General features: G+C 43.7%; 1 protein-coding gene across 2 annotated transcripts in view; it reads left to right on the top strand.

Annotated features, from left to right (window-relative positions):
- EGFR (epidermal growth factor receptor) overlaps nucleotides 1-14,928 on the top strand; it is a 168,668-nt gene that overhangs the window by 123,818 nt on the left and 29,922 nt on the right. For both annotated transcript variants that reach the window (XM_064506626.1, XM_064506625.1), the window contains exons 7-15: nucleotides 1,181-1,322; nucleotides 1,863-1,979; nucleotides 2,562-2,688; nucleotides 2,788-2,861; nucleotides 4,034-4,124; nucleotides 4,891-5,090; nucleotides 5,578-5,710; nucleotides 7,345-7,444; nucleotides 8,980-9,137. In XM_064506626.1, the coding sequence (XP_064362696.1) occupies nucleotides 1,181-1,322; nucleotides 1,863-1,979; nucleotides 2,562-2,688; nucleotides 2,788-2,861; nucleotides 4,034-4,124; nucleotides 4,891-5,090; nucleotides 5,578-5,710; nucleotides 7,345-7,444; nucleotides 8,980-9,137 (1,142 nt within the window). The remainder of the gene's footprint in view (nucleotides 1-1,180; nucleotides 1,323-1,862; nucleotides 1,980-2,561; nucleotides 2,689-2,787; nucleotides 2,862-4,033; nucleotides 4,125-4,890; nucleotides 5,091-5,577; nucleotides 5,711-7,344; nucleotides 7,445-8,979; nucleotides 9,138-14,928) is intronic.

The following is a 14,928-nucleotide window of genomic DNA, read 5'->3' as shown; positions in this document are numbered from 1 at the left end:
TTAGTGCCTTTGAAAGCCAAGAGAGCTCCAAGTGTCCACAGGGGAAGTTACTGCAGAGCAGCTAAGTGTTTACTGTGGGTCAGCTTCCCTGCGTGCACAGCTCCCCAGATCCTCAGCTGCTGCCATGGCTCAGTACTTCTCTATGCCCACACTGCTTTGCCACATGTTCCTTACGCTCCTCAATAATAATCTTAGATTACGAAAACAAGAATTTGTAGAGGGAAATAAATATGATGGATCTTCACCTTTTTTGCATTTCATCCAACTCGGAACATGAAATCAAGGTTTCCCTTTCCGGTTGTCATTTGCCCCAACAGCACTGTTTTGGAGGACCCTGGTGCTGAGGCAGTGGAGTGGGACAGAGCAAATGGAGGGTTTGGTTTTTTTAAGAAAAAATTCCATCGCTTTTGGGAATTTTGGTACACGCTGTGTTTTTAACTCCTCCCCACCTTTACACTATACTTCATTCTGAATTAAGTGACATTTGAGTAATTGCCACAGAAACAGTCCAGTTTGTGTTTTGTTGTTGCTCTCTGCATTCCTGGCTGTATTCCTTATAAACTGCATGGCTAGAATGCTCTTACTGGCTCGCAAAAAAAAATGGTTATTCTCTCTCATCTGGAAAGCCAGGGAAGAATAAAGGGAGACACAGAGAACAATTATTAATTTAATGCAGGATTAGGTTGAAAGAACCGACATGTCCTTCATAAATACCTGCTAAATTGTTCATTACCTGCAGCCAAATATAATGGTTTCAGTTTAATACCTAGCCACAAATGTCAGTAATTGGCATGAAAGAACTTGATTTGATTTATGTAATTAAGAAGCGGCTGGCCAAGAAAACTACTATTTGTCTTGATCTGGTTACTGCTTGTAGGGAAAATTCTTCTGTCTGAGGCATGCAGAGCCACCCCTGTTCCCATGCGAATCCCAGCAGCTCTCCTCCGGCGTGCCAAGGCTTCTTGTTCAGATCTTGAAAACCTCATGTTCACTCTTTTTTAAAAATCAAACTAGATCGCCCAACCTGATGCAACTTTCCACCTCCCAAGCACAAGGGACCAACCCTGCATGGTTTCCATTAGAGCTAAGTGTGAAACAAAGCAGCCAGTAAGAGTGTTTTTAAAGAGCTAATACAAAACCGTGCAGTTTAGTTTGATGGGCATGTATTGCTCAATGACAGGCATGTCGCAAGTTTCGGGATGATGCCACCTGCAAGGACACGTGTCCCCCATTAGTCCTGTATAACCCCACCACCTATCAGATGGATGTCAACCCTGAAGGAAAATACAGCTTTGGAGCCACGTGCGTGAGGGAATGTCCTCGTAAGTTCATTTCGGCCCACAGCCGCCTGGGGGAGATGACGGGTTTGAGGGAGGTGGGCAAGAAAACTGTCTGTGTCATCTCCCTGCTTGAGATGCTTGCTTTGTCTTTCATGCTATCCCATGTCGATAATCTTTTGAAACACCAAGACTTATATGTAAGAGAGGGTTCAGCATACAGAACTGGTATCCCTTTCTGTGGTTCACTGTTGCCCTTCCTATGCCTGTGGCCTGGAAGAATGAATAATGATTGGGAATCAGAAAGTGCCGGGGATTGACCTGGGTTGTGGCACCGCTGCACGGTCTGTCCTTGGCAATGTTGCTTTACCCTTTGGACAGTTCTCCCCTCTGTAAAACAGTGATAACAATATATGTTTATCTACCTTCAAAGGATGTTGTGAGAATTAATCATTAATGCTTGTGCTTTGCCCAAGTATGCCAAAAGTTCGAAAGCCTTTTTTGTCTTCCAGCATTTAAGTGCCCGTGCAGCCCCCAGTGCAGCCCCCTGATATTTCAATGCCTTTATTATCCTTGTTTTTCCAGACAACTATGTGGTGACAGACCATGGCTCCTGTGTTCGCTCATGTAATACTGATACTTATGAAGTTGAAGAAAATGGTGTTCGGAAGTGCAAAAAATGTGACGGGCTCTGCAGCAAAGGTATAAAAAGCATGGAGTAAAATAGTTAGGCTTTGAGCCAGAAGGTAATTTTTTAGAAAAAGTACAGGGAGTACTCACCTTAATTTAGATCTCAAAGTGCAAATTCAATATAAATATAATAATAATAATAATAATAATTTGGAGGTCAAAACAAGTAGTTTGATCAGGAATCCATGGCTCTGGAGCATGCTCTCAAGCTGGGATACTCTGCAAACGCACTAGGTAAACTCTGCTTCCTGTAGACATAAGTCTTGCACAGCAGTCTTCTCCTTAGTTTGACCTTCCCAGGATCTCCTCAATGGGAGTAAAATGAAAATGGGACAGAGAGAAGTGTGTGTGCAAGAGCCTGTGTGCAGAGGTGCTAGGATCAATGCTGCACAACTAGGCAAGCAGGAAGCATTTATCCTTTGGTGCTTTTGGATATGCAAAAGTAGACAAAAGATCTATGAAACTGGTCTTACAGTGGTAGGTTTGACCATATGGGAATGCTTTCTGGACTAATATCATTTTTGTGTTTATTCCCTCGCATGTGATCATGCTTAACTCTTCTCCTCTTTGACTTCTGTGTTTCCATTTTACCAGTGTGCAATGGCATTGGAATTGGTGAGCTTAAAGGGATTCTCTCCATAAATGCCACAAACATCGACTCTTTCAAAAACTGTACTAAGATCAATGGGGATGTCAGCATTCTCCCAGTCGCATTTCTAGGGTGAGTTGCCTGCTGATCTTTCAGCGTTAGAGGAGAAGAGCTAGGGAGAAATTCAAGCTGACCCATTCTTCTTCCAATTCCTCCTTCTGTTTGTTTCAGTGATGCCTTCACAAAGACGCTGCCTCTCGACCCTAAGAAACTGGATGTCTTCAAAACAGTCAAAGAAATATCAGGTCAGCAATATGTTTTAAGCATGAGATGTTATCTGATTTGTACTGCCAAAAACACCAAGGGAGATGAGGAAATTTTTTCAAGCTTGTGAAGAGAAGTGTGAGCAAATTGCTTCTGCCCCTGAGCTCGTAGGGGTCACTTTTCACAAAGGTGGTCAGTAGGGTTTCACTAGCTTTACGCCTACATAACTCATCGTGGCCTCTCATCCAAGGTGTGTGGTTTTGCCAGACCATCCCTTCTGCTGAACTGTCAGCCCTAGTGAGGAGTAAACGCAGAAAGATACTCAGCCACCCAAGAAGTATGTGGTGATGCAGAGGCGTGCCACTCTGGCTAAAAAAAAAACGAAGTGTGTTTCTATTTGTGGAAAACCTTTCAGCAGTTCCTTAGGGAAGCGTGCTCAGTGGCTTGCATCATCCTCGCGGAGACACCCTCTCCAGCCTGGAGAGCTCTTCCCTGAAATGAGTGCAGGCTCTGAAAGCGTGAAGTGGTCAGCAGAGTGCTCGGCTTCGGTCTTGCACAAGCATCAGTTAAAAGGAATTGTGTTCAGTCAAAGAAGTTCATCCCATTATGAAAGCAGTGTAATATCAGAGCAGACATGTCGCCAGTTCCCCTTTTTCTCTTTTATGTCTCCGGCTACCTTAAGGGTAGTAATGTCTAACGTCAGAACTTCATCCAGCAGAATGCAATTTTCCAAATTCCTTTCCTCCAGCTGAACATCTCGTCTGAGCAGGGAAATCTGCTTGTCTTAGCAGATACCCTCCAATCTGCTGTCTGTTTTGCTCCGTTTCTGTCTTCTGTTCTTCTTTTCTGTTCCCCAAAGGCAGCTCACAACAGGGACAGAGCAAGGCTTTTCTCATGCTGCAGTGAAACCCCAAGCCTCTCAGCTGGGATGACAAGAGCAGGCGCTGGTGGCTCAGTGTGGCAGGATGTGCAGCTCACTGACACACCATTCTCTTGCGCTGCTGAGCCCTCGTGATGGGCTAAAAAGTAAACTGTTTACAAGGCAGTGTTTAAAAATATCTTCCTGCTCCCTAAAATGTCATGCCTTCTCAGGAAGGCATATGGCAAGTACAAGTGCCTTCCCCCAGCTCAGGAGATGTTTGAGGCAAGAGGTTCCATTTCCAATACTGACAAGTTTTCATTATTTTTTTTAATCTTCTTTTCTTCATTTCAGGATTTTTGTTGATTCAGGCCTGGCCCAATAATGCTACTGATCTCTATGCTTTTGAAAATCTGGAGATTATACGAGGCAGAACCAAGCAACAGTAAGTAAATCACGTGCCAGACTCAGTGCAAAAGAAACTGTTTAGAGCTGCATTTGTCTGAGCACACCAAGGTGCAAAGGTCTGTGAAACTCAGGTGTCACGAGAAAGTTGGGCAAAATTGGAACAATCCTGCTAGGAGTCAAGCACCTTTTTTGTGGTGGTAGAGAATTTGCCCTAATAGGATCAAATCTGCACCGCTGTACTGCTTTTAGAGGGCTGCAAGGAGGCCGCTCTCTGGACCAGGCTCTCCGCCACAAGCCTGTCGGTGTGAGCAACTCTTTGGGGTCCAGGGCTTGAGGGTGCCAGGCAAGTTACTATGTGATCAGAAACACTTTGGGTTTTGAGGTAGCTGGGTAGTAGTAGAGGGAGACCACAGCTTCCAGGTGGCATAGACATGGGCAGTGCATCCAGACCTGCCTTGGCTTACCTCCCAGAGGGAGATGGTTTTGTGGACCAGTGCAGAATAACTATTCTACTTGTAACTATTGTTATACATCATTTACTTGATAGAAGGCACACATGCTGCAAGACTTAGCTTAAAATTCCCATACAAAACCAGATATGAGTATTGCAGTTGTTTTACAACAGGCATGCCATGTACCACATCTTAAGCTTAGTGAACCAAACAATATCTTGCTTGAACTAAATTCAGTTCACAGCAACACACATAGGCCTTTGAAAACCAAAAGAAAAATGTGCTGAGTAAAACCCTGTTTAATCATCCTTTTTCTTCTGTGTGTTTTCTTTTTGTCTGTATCCATTTTAGTGGCCAGTATTCCCTTGCAGTTGTTAATTTGAATATACAGTCCTTAGGGCTGCGCTCCCTTAAGGAAATCAGTGATGGCGATGTTGCCATTATGAAGAACAAGGACCTCTGCTATGCGGACACGATGGACTGGCGTAGTCTGTTTGCAACTCAAAGTCAGAAAACAAAAATTATACAGAACAGAAATAAAAATGACTGTGGTAAGTCAATGCTGTCCTCCTGTCCCACTTGAAATCTTGTGCTAAAACATAAGAGTAATTTAAGTGCGACATTTTTCTCTTCATTCCCCTGATTTCAAAGTCTGTCAAAGCAGATGTTCACTCATACTGCTATTGACTGCAGTCATCCCTGGGCCAAAATCTAATTATTTGTCTTTGCAGAATGTGAATTGGTTATATTTTGGAGAGAGATCTCTTTTGGTCCTGATTTAGCCTGATTATATGGCTGTTAAGCAGTCACGGAGGAGCTCGTTTTCATTTTGAAAAGTTAGAAGTCACTTTTAATTTCAGGCTTTGGAAACTAAGAGAAGCATGATTATTGCTCTTGCATACTGTCAGGATCACTAATGTCTGCTTTGGAATAATTTGGAAAAATTGTCTCTCAAAATGGAGTGCTGCAGTACTGTGTTTGCTCTCTCTCCTGCTTTGAAGTTCATGGCTTTTTTTTTTTAATCTCTTTTTCTCTTAGCTGCTGCTAAGCATGTTTGTGACCCCTTGTGCTCGGATATAGGCTGCTGGGGCCCAGGGCCCTTCCACTGCTTCTCCTGCAAGTTTTTTGGCCGCCAGAAGGAGTGTGTGAAAGAGTGCAACATCCTGCAAGGGTAAGGTGTCCGGGCGTTTTGGTGGTGATATTTCAATTTTGTTTTCGAGAACTCTTGTGGTTAGCAGGAAAGCAAAAACAGGGGCTCTGGTTGCATTGGACTTCACCAGCACTGCAAATAAGTTTGAGCGCAGCACCTAGGCAGGGAAAAGCTGGGAGCTGGATGGTGAGGCTGCCCTGCTCGGCATTGCTGGGGAGCCTGCTCCCGCCCGAGCGGCTGACGCGAGGCAATCCCCTCAAGCCTGCCAGGGGACGAGCTGGAGGCCGGAGGAAGCTAGGCATTACATTTCCTTCTCCTAAGAAATAAAGGAGCTTTTAAAGCCCCTTTGAAAATCTAAGCTCTGTCTGTCATGCTAAGCCCATTGGGCGAGAGCCTGAGCTAGTTGCAATCACGGGGAGCTCGGTTCCTCCCTCGAGCCGGGGATTCGCCCCTAGGGAGACGTCCTTGCTGCAGAGGGACAATTCCATGTGCTCAAAATTAGGCACAAGTGATTTGCTGAATTGCAGCCTGTGCTTGGGGAGGTCAGAGTCTGCCCCGGGGTGCCCTGGAGGGTCTCCTGTCGCAACTGCAGGCAGCTCCTGGCGAAAGTCCCGGGCAGTGCTTTGCAATTTGCAAAGCTGTAGTCAGGGGAAAATCAACTTTAATATGAAGAGCACTTGGAGCAGTAATTTCAGGCAAAAGTATTGCTTCAGCTTCACTCAGGATAAGCAAAACATCTTGAGGCCTCTCCATCAGTACCACGAATGTTCTGTCAGTACAACAGGTGGTGTAGGAAGGAAAGGAATGGCTAGCACCAAAAGCTGTGCTGATTTTCAGCAATACACATCAGACACAAAAGGTTTTCTCATCCACAGATTTGTTGGTTCAAACATTTGTCTTTATGTTGTTACTAAATCTTTCAAAGTCGGACTTTTAAAAATCGTTATTATGAAAGTAATTGGCAGTGTGCTGATGCCTGTGATGTTTGTATTTGTCTAGCAGCTTGCAGTTCTGCAGCTGTCTTTTTTGTAAGTGAATTCCCTCCAGCAGTTATTACGACCTGAAGGGCAGATCTGGGCATTTTTTGTGTCAAATGATGGGTAGATTTAGTTTAATTAATAACACTATCACTTGAAGTGGAACAGCTTTATTGCTATTGAAACCATCTGTTCCCAACTTTCATATTTTAATGATTCATTGTGTGTTGTAGGGAGGGCATGAATTTAATTATCAGTGCATTTGTTTAACTTTCCTAATTATTGTTTGGAGCCTTGGAATCACTTGAACTGTTTTTGCTGATCTCCTTGCACCACTACCATTTAAAAGCCTTTGGAAATCTCTGAGGGTATTCTCTGTCGCTAGCTTAAAACAGAAGTAAACTAATTTGTACTGTTCAATCTGGAATGCCATGTGTTCCCCTGTCACCAAATTTCCCGTACGGCTGCCTCCCCCTCGCTGTGCTGATGCGCTGTGACTAGCCAGGACCTTCTCCCTGTGCCACCTCCCGTCTCACTGCAATCATCCCAATATAGTTAAACTGAAAAAGTCGAAAGAAGGAGGGGAGAGACGTTAGAGACTGCCAAAATTTATCACTCTCTCATCACCAGCTTGCCAGCTTTTTTTTTTTTTAATTGTTTCTGTTTTCTATTTTCCAGGGAGCCCCGGGAGTTCGAAAAGGACTCGAAGTGCCTCCCGTGTCACCCAGAGTGCCTGGTGCAAAACTCCACCCTCTACAACGCCACCTGCACTGGACCCGTAAGAGCAGATCTGCCTTAGCAAACCTCTACACACAGGCAAATTAGATTGTAACATGCATTTCTCACGTTGAGATACTGCACATCCCGTGAAGAGGGCTGGTACTTCAAAACAAGTCCAGGACCAGGCTGAGATGGGGGACTTAGAGGGCAAGGTCTGGGGACAAGGTGGGGGACAAAAACGGGAGACAAGGTCTTCAAGGTAATTTCTTTTTCATGTCACCCATCATACACTTAATCTACACTGCCTCTCAGCCACAGGCATTGCAGGGTCTTTCCTGGTTACGTCTTTTTACAGCAAAGTTTAAGTATTATACACAGGTGAAAATACAGGAATTTGGTGACCAATTTAGGAATGTGTAGTTACCAAACAGCCAAATCAGCATGGACAAATTGAACTCCCTTATTCAGAGGGAGAAGAATAGCTGTTAAAACTGTAGAAGTGGATCAATATGGTAACTTTTCCCCTTTGAAAAACAGAGGACAAAGTTGTGATCAGAAACAGGTGTTTACTGGAAAACATTCAGGAAGCAGTTTTTACTTAAAAGCACATTCCCTCCTCTGCCTAGGTTAGAGTAAATACCTGTATTATAGTAATTTCAAGGATAAGTTGTGTTCAAAGAAAGGCAATCAAAACAAAATGAATGTTTTTTTCAAAGTTTTTTACATTTTCCATATTCACATAAAAGCTTCTTCTGCAGAAGGCAGTACACTCTGCTCTTGCCAGTCATCCAGAGTCGTCTTCAATTTTGTTCCTCTTTCCATTTTCAAAACGCTCTTTTATGAAGTTCTAGTTTGGCAAATATGAAGAACAATGTCATTTGAATATGTGTTAGATTGAGCTCACGTCTTAATTTTAAAACTATAATTCTCATGAATGTCTGGAAGGGTGCCATGCTATTCTACATCTGCAACTGAATTTGCTCCTTCATCTTTATGTAAGACAATGCAAATGTTTCGGAGAGCATTTTCTGGTAATCGAAATCAAATCTCCTGTTTCCTCCTCCCCTCTGTGCTGTTAGCAAAATCTTTAAACACCTCTTGCCCTCTTCTGCAGCCACTGCGTGTTTGACCCTTGCCCATCAGTCTGCAGAGTCACTGCTCAGTAATGTGAAGTATTTCCATCCTCCCTTCTAGCCTCAGACCACCATGGCCTAAGGGCTGCTGTTAACATTATAAACTCCTTCAGGCACTGAGCATCTTCTCGTTCCGTATTTGCCCAGCGTCTAGTAATTAATCCATTATTGTGGCCCTTAGACATGACAATAATTAAAATGATCTTCACATAGCATGTCTCACTGTAGCCTCACTGAAACCAGCACTGGATCTGGCCTGTTTGTTTTTCTGTAGTAGAATTTGACCCAGATTTGCTGCTTTGCCTGCTTGAAAATACTTAGGGCATCCTTAGTGCTGCTACGGTCTGAATAAAAAACAGCAGTTGCATGTTGAATACATTTAGATTTAGCTTCTGAATTTCCTCTGGAATAGGCCAGTATACAGGTGTTAGAAACAAGCTTTTTCTTGGCTTCTTTGCAGGGCCCAGACAATTGCATGAAATGTGCCCATTTCATAGATGGTCCTCACTGCGTGAAAACCTGCCCCGCGGGGGTGCTGGGGGAAAACGACACCCTTGTCTGGAAATACGCGGACGGAAACTCTGTTTGCCAGCTCTGCCATCCAAACTGTACCCGCGGGTGAGTAAGATATTTGTCTAAACAGAAGAAGAAGAAGAAAAGAAAGAAGAATAGCTTATTGCTTCTCTCGAGCTCTTCCCCTTCCTGACAGTCCTTTTTCAAAACACCGCCAACAAAAAAACAGCAGGAAGAGAACGAGGTCAGGAACATGCAGGTAATGTAAGCAAAGTGCAGCCAGCTTTGTAAATAGGAAAAGTTCAGTGGCACTTCTTCTTTACACAGAAGGCAAAAAAAAAAAAAAAATAAGGTTTGTTTGTTTATTTAAAAAAGAAACTTTCTGGAATTTTACAAAACTCACCCGCTAGTGATGCACTGCTCTTTTTTTTCCACCCGGCTGGGTGCTCAGCCCTGGGTTTTGGAGAGGGACGGCAGTGACATCTGGTGGAGGCTGAGCTCGGGGGGGCCTGCGAGTCCCACCATGGGGTGCATTTCGCCCTCACCATCGATACGGATGGAGCGGTGTGAGTGGCTGCTCCCATTTTCCTCTGCAACTTGGATTTTTCAGGAGAGAAGTCCCAGTTGGCTGCCTCAGGCAGCGATTTTCTGCTAGCACCTGCTCTGAGTTTAAAGCCTTACCTGCCTTAAATATGAATTTAATCACTGGGAATCACAGCAAACCCAGTCCGGTTCCGTGTAGGAGCTGTTTTAAGCCTTTGTCTTTATTTGGGGGCATGGTGAAGCTACCGCCTGTAATGAGCTGTGAATTTAACTGTATTTTACCTATGTGACAATAAGTAACAGGGTTGCAGCTGTGTCCTCTCCTGGCTTCCTCCCTGCAAAGGACACAGGATGTGCTGTAAGAGGTGTGGGGTTTGGGACCTGGTTGTTGGATGCTTTCAGAGCAAAAGACCCTCCTTTGGTGTCGTTTCGCTCACAGGCCTCTTCCCTGTAGCCTGCAGGGTCTGCCTAGCCCAAAATCCTTCTGCAGGAGGAGAGAGTTCTCTCTTCTAGGAGAGAACTTGTAACGATTCCTTTCAGTCTAACCAGACCAACCTTCATCCCATCATATATTCAGCTATTTCAGCTGCCCGGTCATTAGAATATAGAGATCCCTCACTTTCATGGCCATGAAGGGCTAAGACAGCCAGCAACTTCGAGTTTCACCACTGAGGTGATCGCAGGATGACTTTGTCGTGTTCCTTGGCCATCACATGGCGAATTCAGTGCTCAATTTTTCAGATGGGAGCTGTAACAGCAATGTGGATTTGCCATGATCTGCAGTGATCTCCCTGTGTTTCCTCACCATTGCAGGCAAGACTTGTCAATGCTTCCCATCACACTTCTGATAACGACTGATCTCAGCTGAAAAGGGATCTTAATAACTTTGATCTTTATTAATGACTTCAGTGACTGTGACCGTTAGTCCCTACTGATACCAACTGGCCACAGTGAACCAATATCCTTCGTATAGCTGGCCACATGAAAATGTGGCTGATTGAGTAGCAGAATTGGTAACCACATCTGAACCAGGCTTTCAACTGTGTGGCCGTGGTAGCAAGATCAAACGCTAAGCTCAAATGAATACAGACTTGGAGAATGTAGTTTGCCAGACATGGCTGCAACTGCAAGCTATGCAGTAGCTTTCTGTGCACAAGCAAACTGTGCAGTTCAGAGCAGGACTGCAAATTGTTCAAAATTCATCAGAAAAGTCAATTCCCACTTTAACAGGGGGTGGGTGTACCAAGGGAGTAGGACGGCTATAGGGTAAGGAGAGATTACTGAAAATTGGGGTTATTGAACATATGGCTCAGAGTATTCAATCCTATGTTATTAAGGCATAACATAAAAAATAATATCCATTTCATCTCTGATGTGAAAGAATTGGACTAGATTTGCCACTGTTATTTATTTATATTTTGAACATGCTGACTGGCCCTGTTCGAGCTGCTGCCGAAGTGTGGCAAAAGAAAGAGGCTGTACCCGTGAAGGGTTCAAGAGAGCTGGAGAAGGTTGCGTTACTATTTTTGTTTACTGATGGGACATTTGAGGGCAAGGGCATTGATGGGTAGGGAGCCAGTGGCAGAGGCCTAATGCAAGAACGAGCAGTCCAGGGCAGCATTTTCCCTGTGAAGGCCACCGACCAGTGCTGCCCACTAAGTGCTCTTTACGCCTTCACCTTGTTGTGCTGTAGGGATGCAATCAGTTCTAGCAGTGGTGGGTGGAAAACATCTGTCTCGCAAAGTTTTTGCATCCTTAAAAACCACAGTCTCAGCAATTTCTTCATGACAAGAAACAATTTTGTTATTTCTGTCCCTTTCCAATTTCGTGTCTAGAGCCCACAAAATCTTATTGGCGTGATTAAGTACGTTGACTTCAGTACTCATACAAGTAAGGGTTTCTAGGATCTGACCCTTTTTTACTTATTTTAAGAAGTTGCTAGTAAGCAGGACTTTCCTTCCTAACCAAGCTTTGTGACAAATTTCATTTTTTACTTTAGGTGTGCTTACTTGTAGTGCATCACTTCCTTTATATTGCTGTTAAGAATCTCATCTAGTCTGATTTTCTTTGCCGAGTCCCTAAGCTGTAGTTTGTTCAGCTTTCATTAGAAAACGGAGGGGAGGTAGCTGTCTCCTGTTCAGCCCAAATGACTCCTCCTCTCCCATTTCCCTTGTAACTCGGGATTTTTGTGCCCAAACTTCCTTTTAGTCTGCCTCTTCTACAGCTGAGAAAATACACCCCATTTCAGAGAGACGTCCCAGAAGCCCTGGAATTACCCACTTTATACCTCCAGCAACTAATGAAATGCACTACCTTGATTAATCTGCACTGCGCTCAGTGGTTTGGTTTCCCAATGTTATTTTCCCAGAGCAGGAGAATTAAATTCAGTCATAGCCAGTGGGGTAGAACAGCAAGAAAGAGAGAAGGCACAACGGTAGTTAATAGTCCTGAGTCTCATGACTGACGCATCCTGCCTCCAGAGTCCCTGCGAACCCTACACATCTTGCCATCCTTCATGTTAAATGCCACAGGATTTTAGGATGGGTGGAAAGAAGGCAAGGGGGTCTGAGAGGGAAGTTTGCAGCAGCATAGCACACATTCAGTGCCTTCATCACATTTTGAAGGTTAATGAGAAAGAAAGGGCAGAGGAAAGTTCTCGTAAGGCTTTGAAAAGCCCAATGGTTTTCCATTTCTTTTATGACTCTGAAGTAACTTAGGCTGTTACAGTCTGAGTCCCCTCTGAAAGGCCATGAATCATAGCAACCTGGCTTTACATCAAATTAGGAACTGTGGGTCAAGGAGAAAGTTGTTAAAATCTTGATGGATTTCAGAAATAAATAGCTGTGTCTACACTGAGACAAGTAGTATTTATGCAGACAGATGAAATGCTGAGTTCAGGATGCAGTAGTTTCAGGGACTGTACACAGTGCTAATTTTCCAATAAGGGGAAGGTAGAGAAATATTTCAGAGACTGTGACTGCTATTAGATTCCATCGAATATATCCATAAGATCTTGAGGCAGTTTATAATACAAGGTCACATTTCTCATTTTAGTTTCTGTAAGCAGCAGAAGAAAAATGATTCAGGAATGGAAAAAGCCATTGTTTAGATTCCATAAAACCTGGGTTACTTATGTTGGGTGTCATCCTAAAATTCCACGTTAAGAAAGATGGTTATATTTAGTCTCAGATGCATATTTGTCATAGGCTTTGTTTCTTCTTTGACTTGTGAAATGAATCAGAAAATCACATGGGATTTGAGAAGCACAAGCTGATCTATCATTTTCTTCCCAAACACCTTTTAACTTTATCCCACTAGGCTTCATGTTGATGGATTTGTGTGGGAAATAATTTTTAAAAAAGGCACAGGTGAAAATCTATGCCTCTTCTTCTGCCTCTACTTTCTAATCTAGGAAAATGACTGGTTGGTTATTCCTCAGACTGTAGATACTGTCTGCTTGGACAACTTTTTTGCCATTAGGAAGCACACAGAGGGTTTGCCATCATAAAGTGGCACGGCAGATCAGAATTTTTGGAAAGAGGTCATTAAAAAGACCACAGTCACATTCTGGATTACTGTGAGCTCTTCTAAGTTCACATCTGAATTGGAAGAAGCTACACATGCTTTGCTATATTAGCGTATGGAAGTTCAGACAGGGGTGCATTAGGATGGGGTCTTGGGTCCTAGATTAATTCTTGATTAAGCGCCCAAAGAGAGAGGCCTGTTGCAAAGTTAGATACATCTCCTGTGACCGTGAGCAATCTTGTGGTTCTGCTATACATGTGCAGGCTCTGTGCTTAGTTACTGAACTGAGCAAACAAAACAAACTGTAGGCAGAAAGAAAATGCTAACAAAGCTGGGCGCCTGGGATCCGGGAACCAGTATGCATGATGCTTCCAGTGTGCTGAGGACACCACGATGCACATTCTTGCATGGGAGCCCAGTGAACTCACAAGACCTTCCAGATGCTCGGTCTCGGAGCACTCTGTTGGCACAGAAACAAGGCAAATACGCGAGGGAAGATCAGAGTAAGGAAAACAAACAAACAAAAAAACCCAATTAAAATGAGTAGTAGCTTCCCCTCTTCCTCCCCCAGACCTCATTCAAGTTGTGGGATAAAATCTCCAGCTCCACCTGCCATTTTGAAATTTTTCTGGTTCCTCCTCTCGGTGAGAGGGAATTTGGAACACGTTTCCCGGCATGGGCTCACTCCTTAGCCCCTGCTTGACCTCCTCTGGAGCTGCTTGGGGATGATGCATTTTATTTAAGTCAGAGCAGGGAATGGATACCACAAAGTGGACTTTTCTTCTTGCTCTGTTCTGCTTTTCAGAGGTGATGTAATCCCTTCTGTAATGCTCTCCTTCCTTGGTAGGCACCACAGAGACCACAATTCCCATGAAAAGTATATATCTCAAGGCACATGGGGAGTGCACGGTGCCTCTCGTGCCCATTAGAACATCAAATACACACAGTTGCTGTATTTCCATCTGTGTTGCTTTTTGCATCGGGCTGCCAAAATGAATTTAGGGGATTTAAAACTCAAATGGAGGCTGAATGACTTGCTAGAAGTGTTCCTGGCTCTCTGCATAACCCTTATAATGTAGCATGAAGGCCAAGGCACTATTCAATCAAATACCAGTAATGTAAGCTCTCAGGTTCTGAATTCAAAATGTCAGGGACACATACCAAAAAACTATAGCCAAAGGGAGGGCTATCAAATCCTATTTTCTGATGGGAGCATGTGTCTGCTACTGAAGTTTTCTTTTGGAATGGAAAGTCTGGAAATTGGAATCTTTTACTGAGCTGAGAAACAAGGATTATGCAGGGCTATCTGCAGCGATGTTTCCACATAGCCTTTCACCCCTCTGTAGGGAATTACTTTCAAAGAGGGGTTACTTTTGTCTTCCGCTGCAATCAGCCCTGAGCTTCTGTGCTAGCACAAGTGTCCACACAGAGCAAGACCACCGGCCACCTCTCAGCTGTCTTTGTGGCCAGTTATTTTGTGCAGCCTCAGGGTGTGAATGAACACACCAGCTCTGGAGCTGATGGATGGGACAGCGCATGCAGAAACTGCAGATATATTTGAAGAAAGAAGCAGGGAATCCAGGGTCCATTTGAATTTTGTGCCTCTATGTCTTTCCTCCATTCTACCACATCATAGAAAGATGTTTTAAAATACTTGTTTTTTACTGAGTGTGAAGCATAACTTTGCCTCTAGATAAAATGTTCTGGAGAAAGACTATTGATATTTTATAGCATGTATGATCATTATAAATAACTATAATAATATATATAATACTCAGGCTGCTTTAAAACACAAACTTTTCATCAGTAGCACTCTTCTTAGCTGGAA

Source organism: Dromaius novaehollandiae, chromosome 2 (assembly GCF_036370855.1).
Source record: "Dromaius novaehollandiae isolate bDroNov1 chromosome 2, bDroNov1.hap1, whole genome shotgun sequence".
Taxonomy (NCBI): domain Eukaryota; kingdom Metazoa; phylum Chordata; class Aves; order Casuariiformes; family Dromaiidae; genus Dromaius; species Dromaius novaehollandiae.
This window is presented reverse-complemented; position numbering and strand designations above follow the sequence as displayed.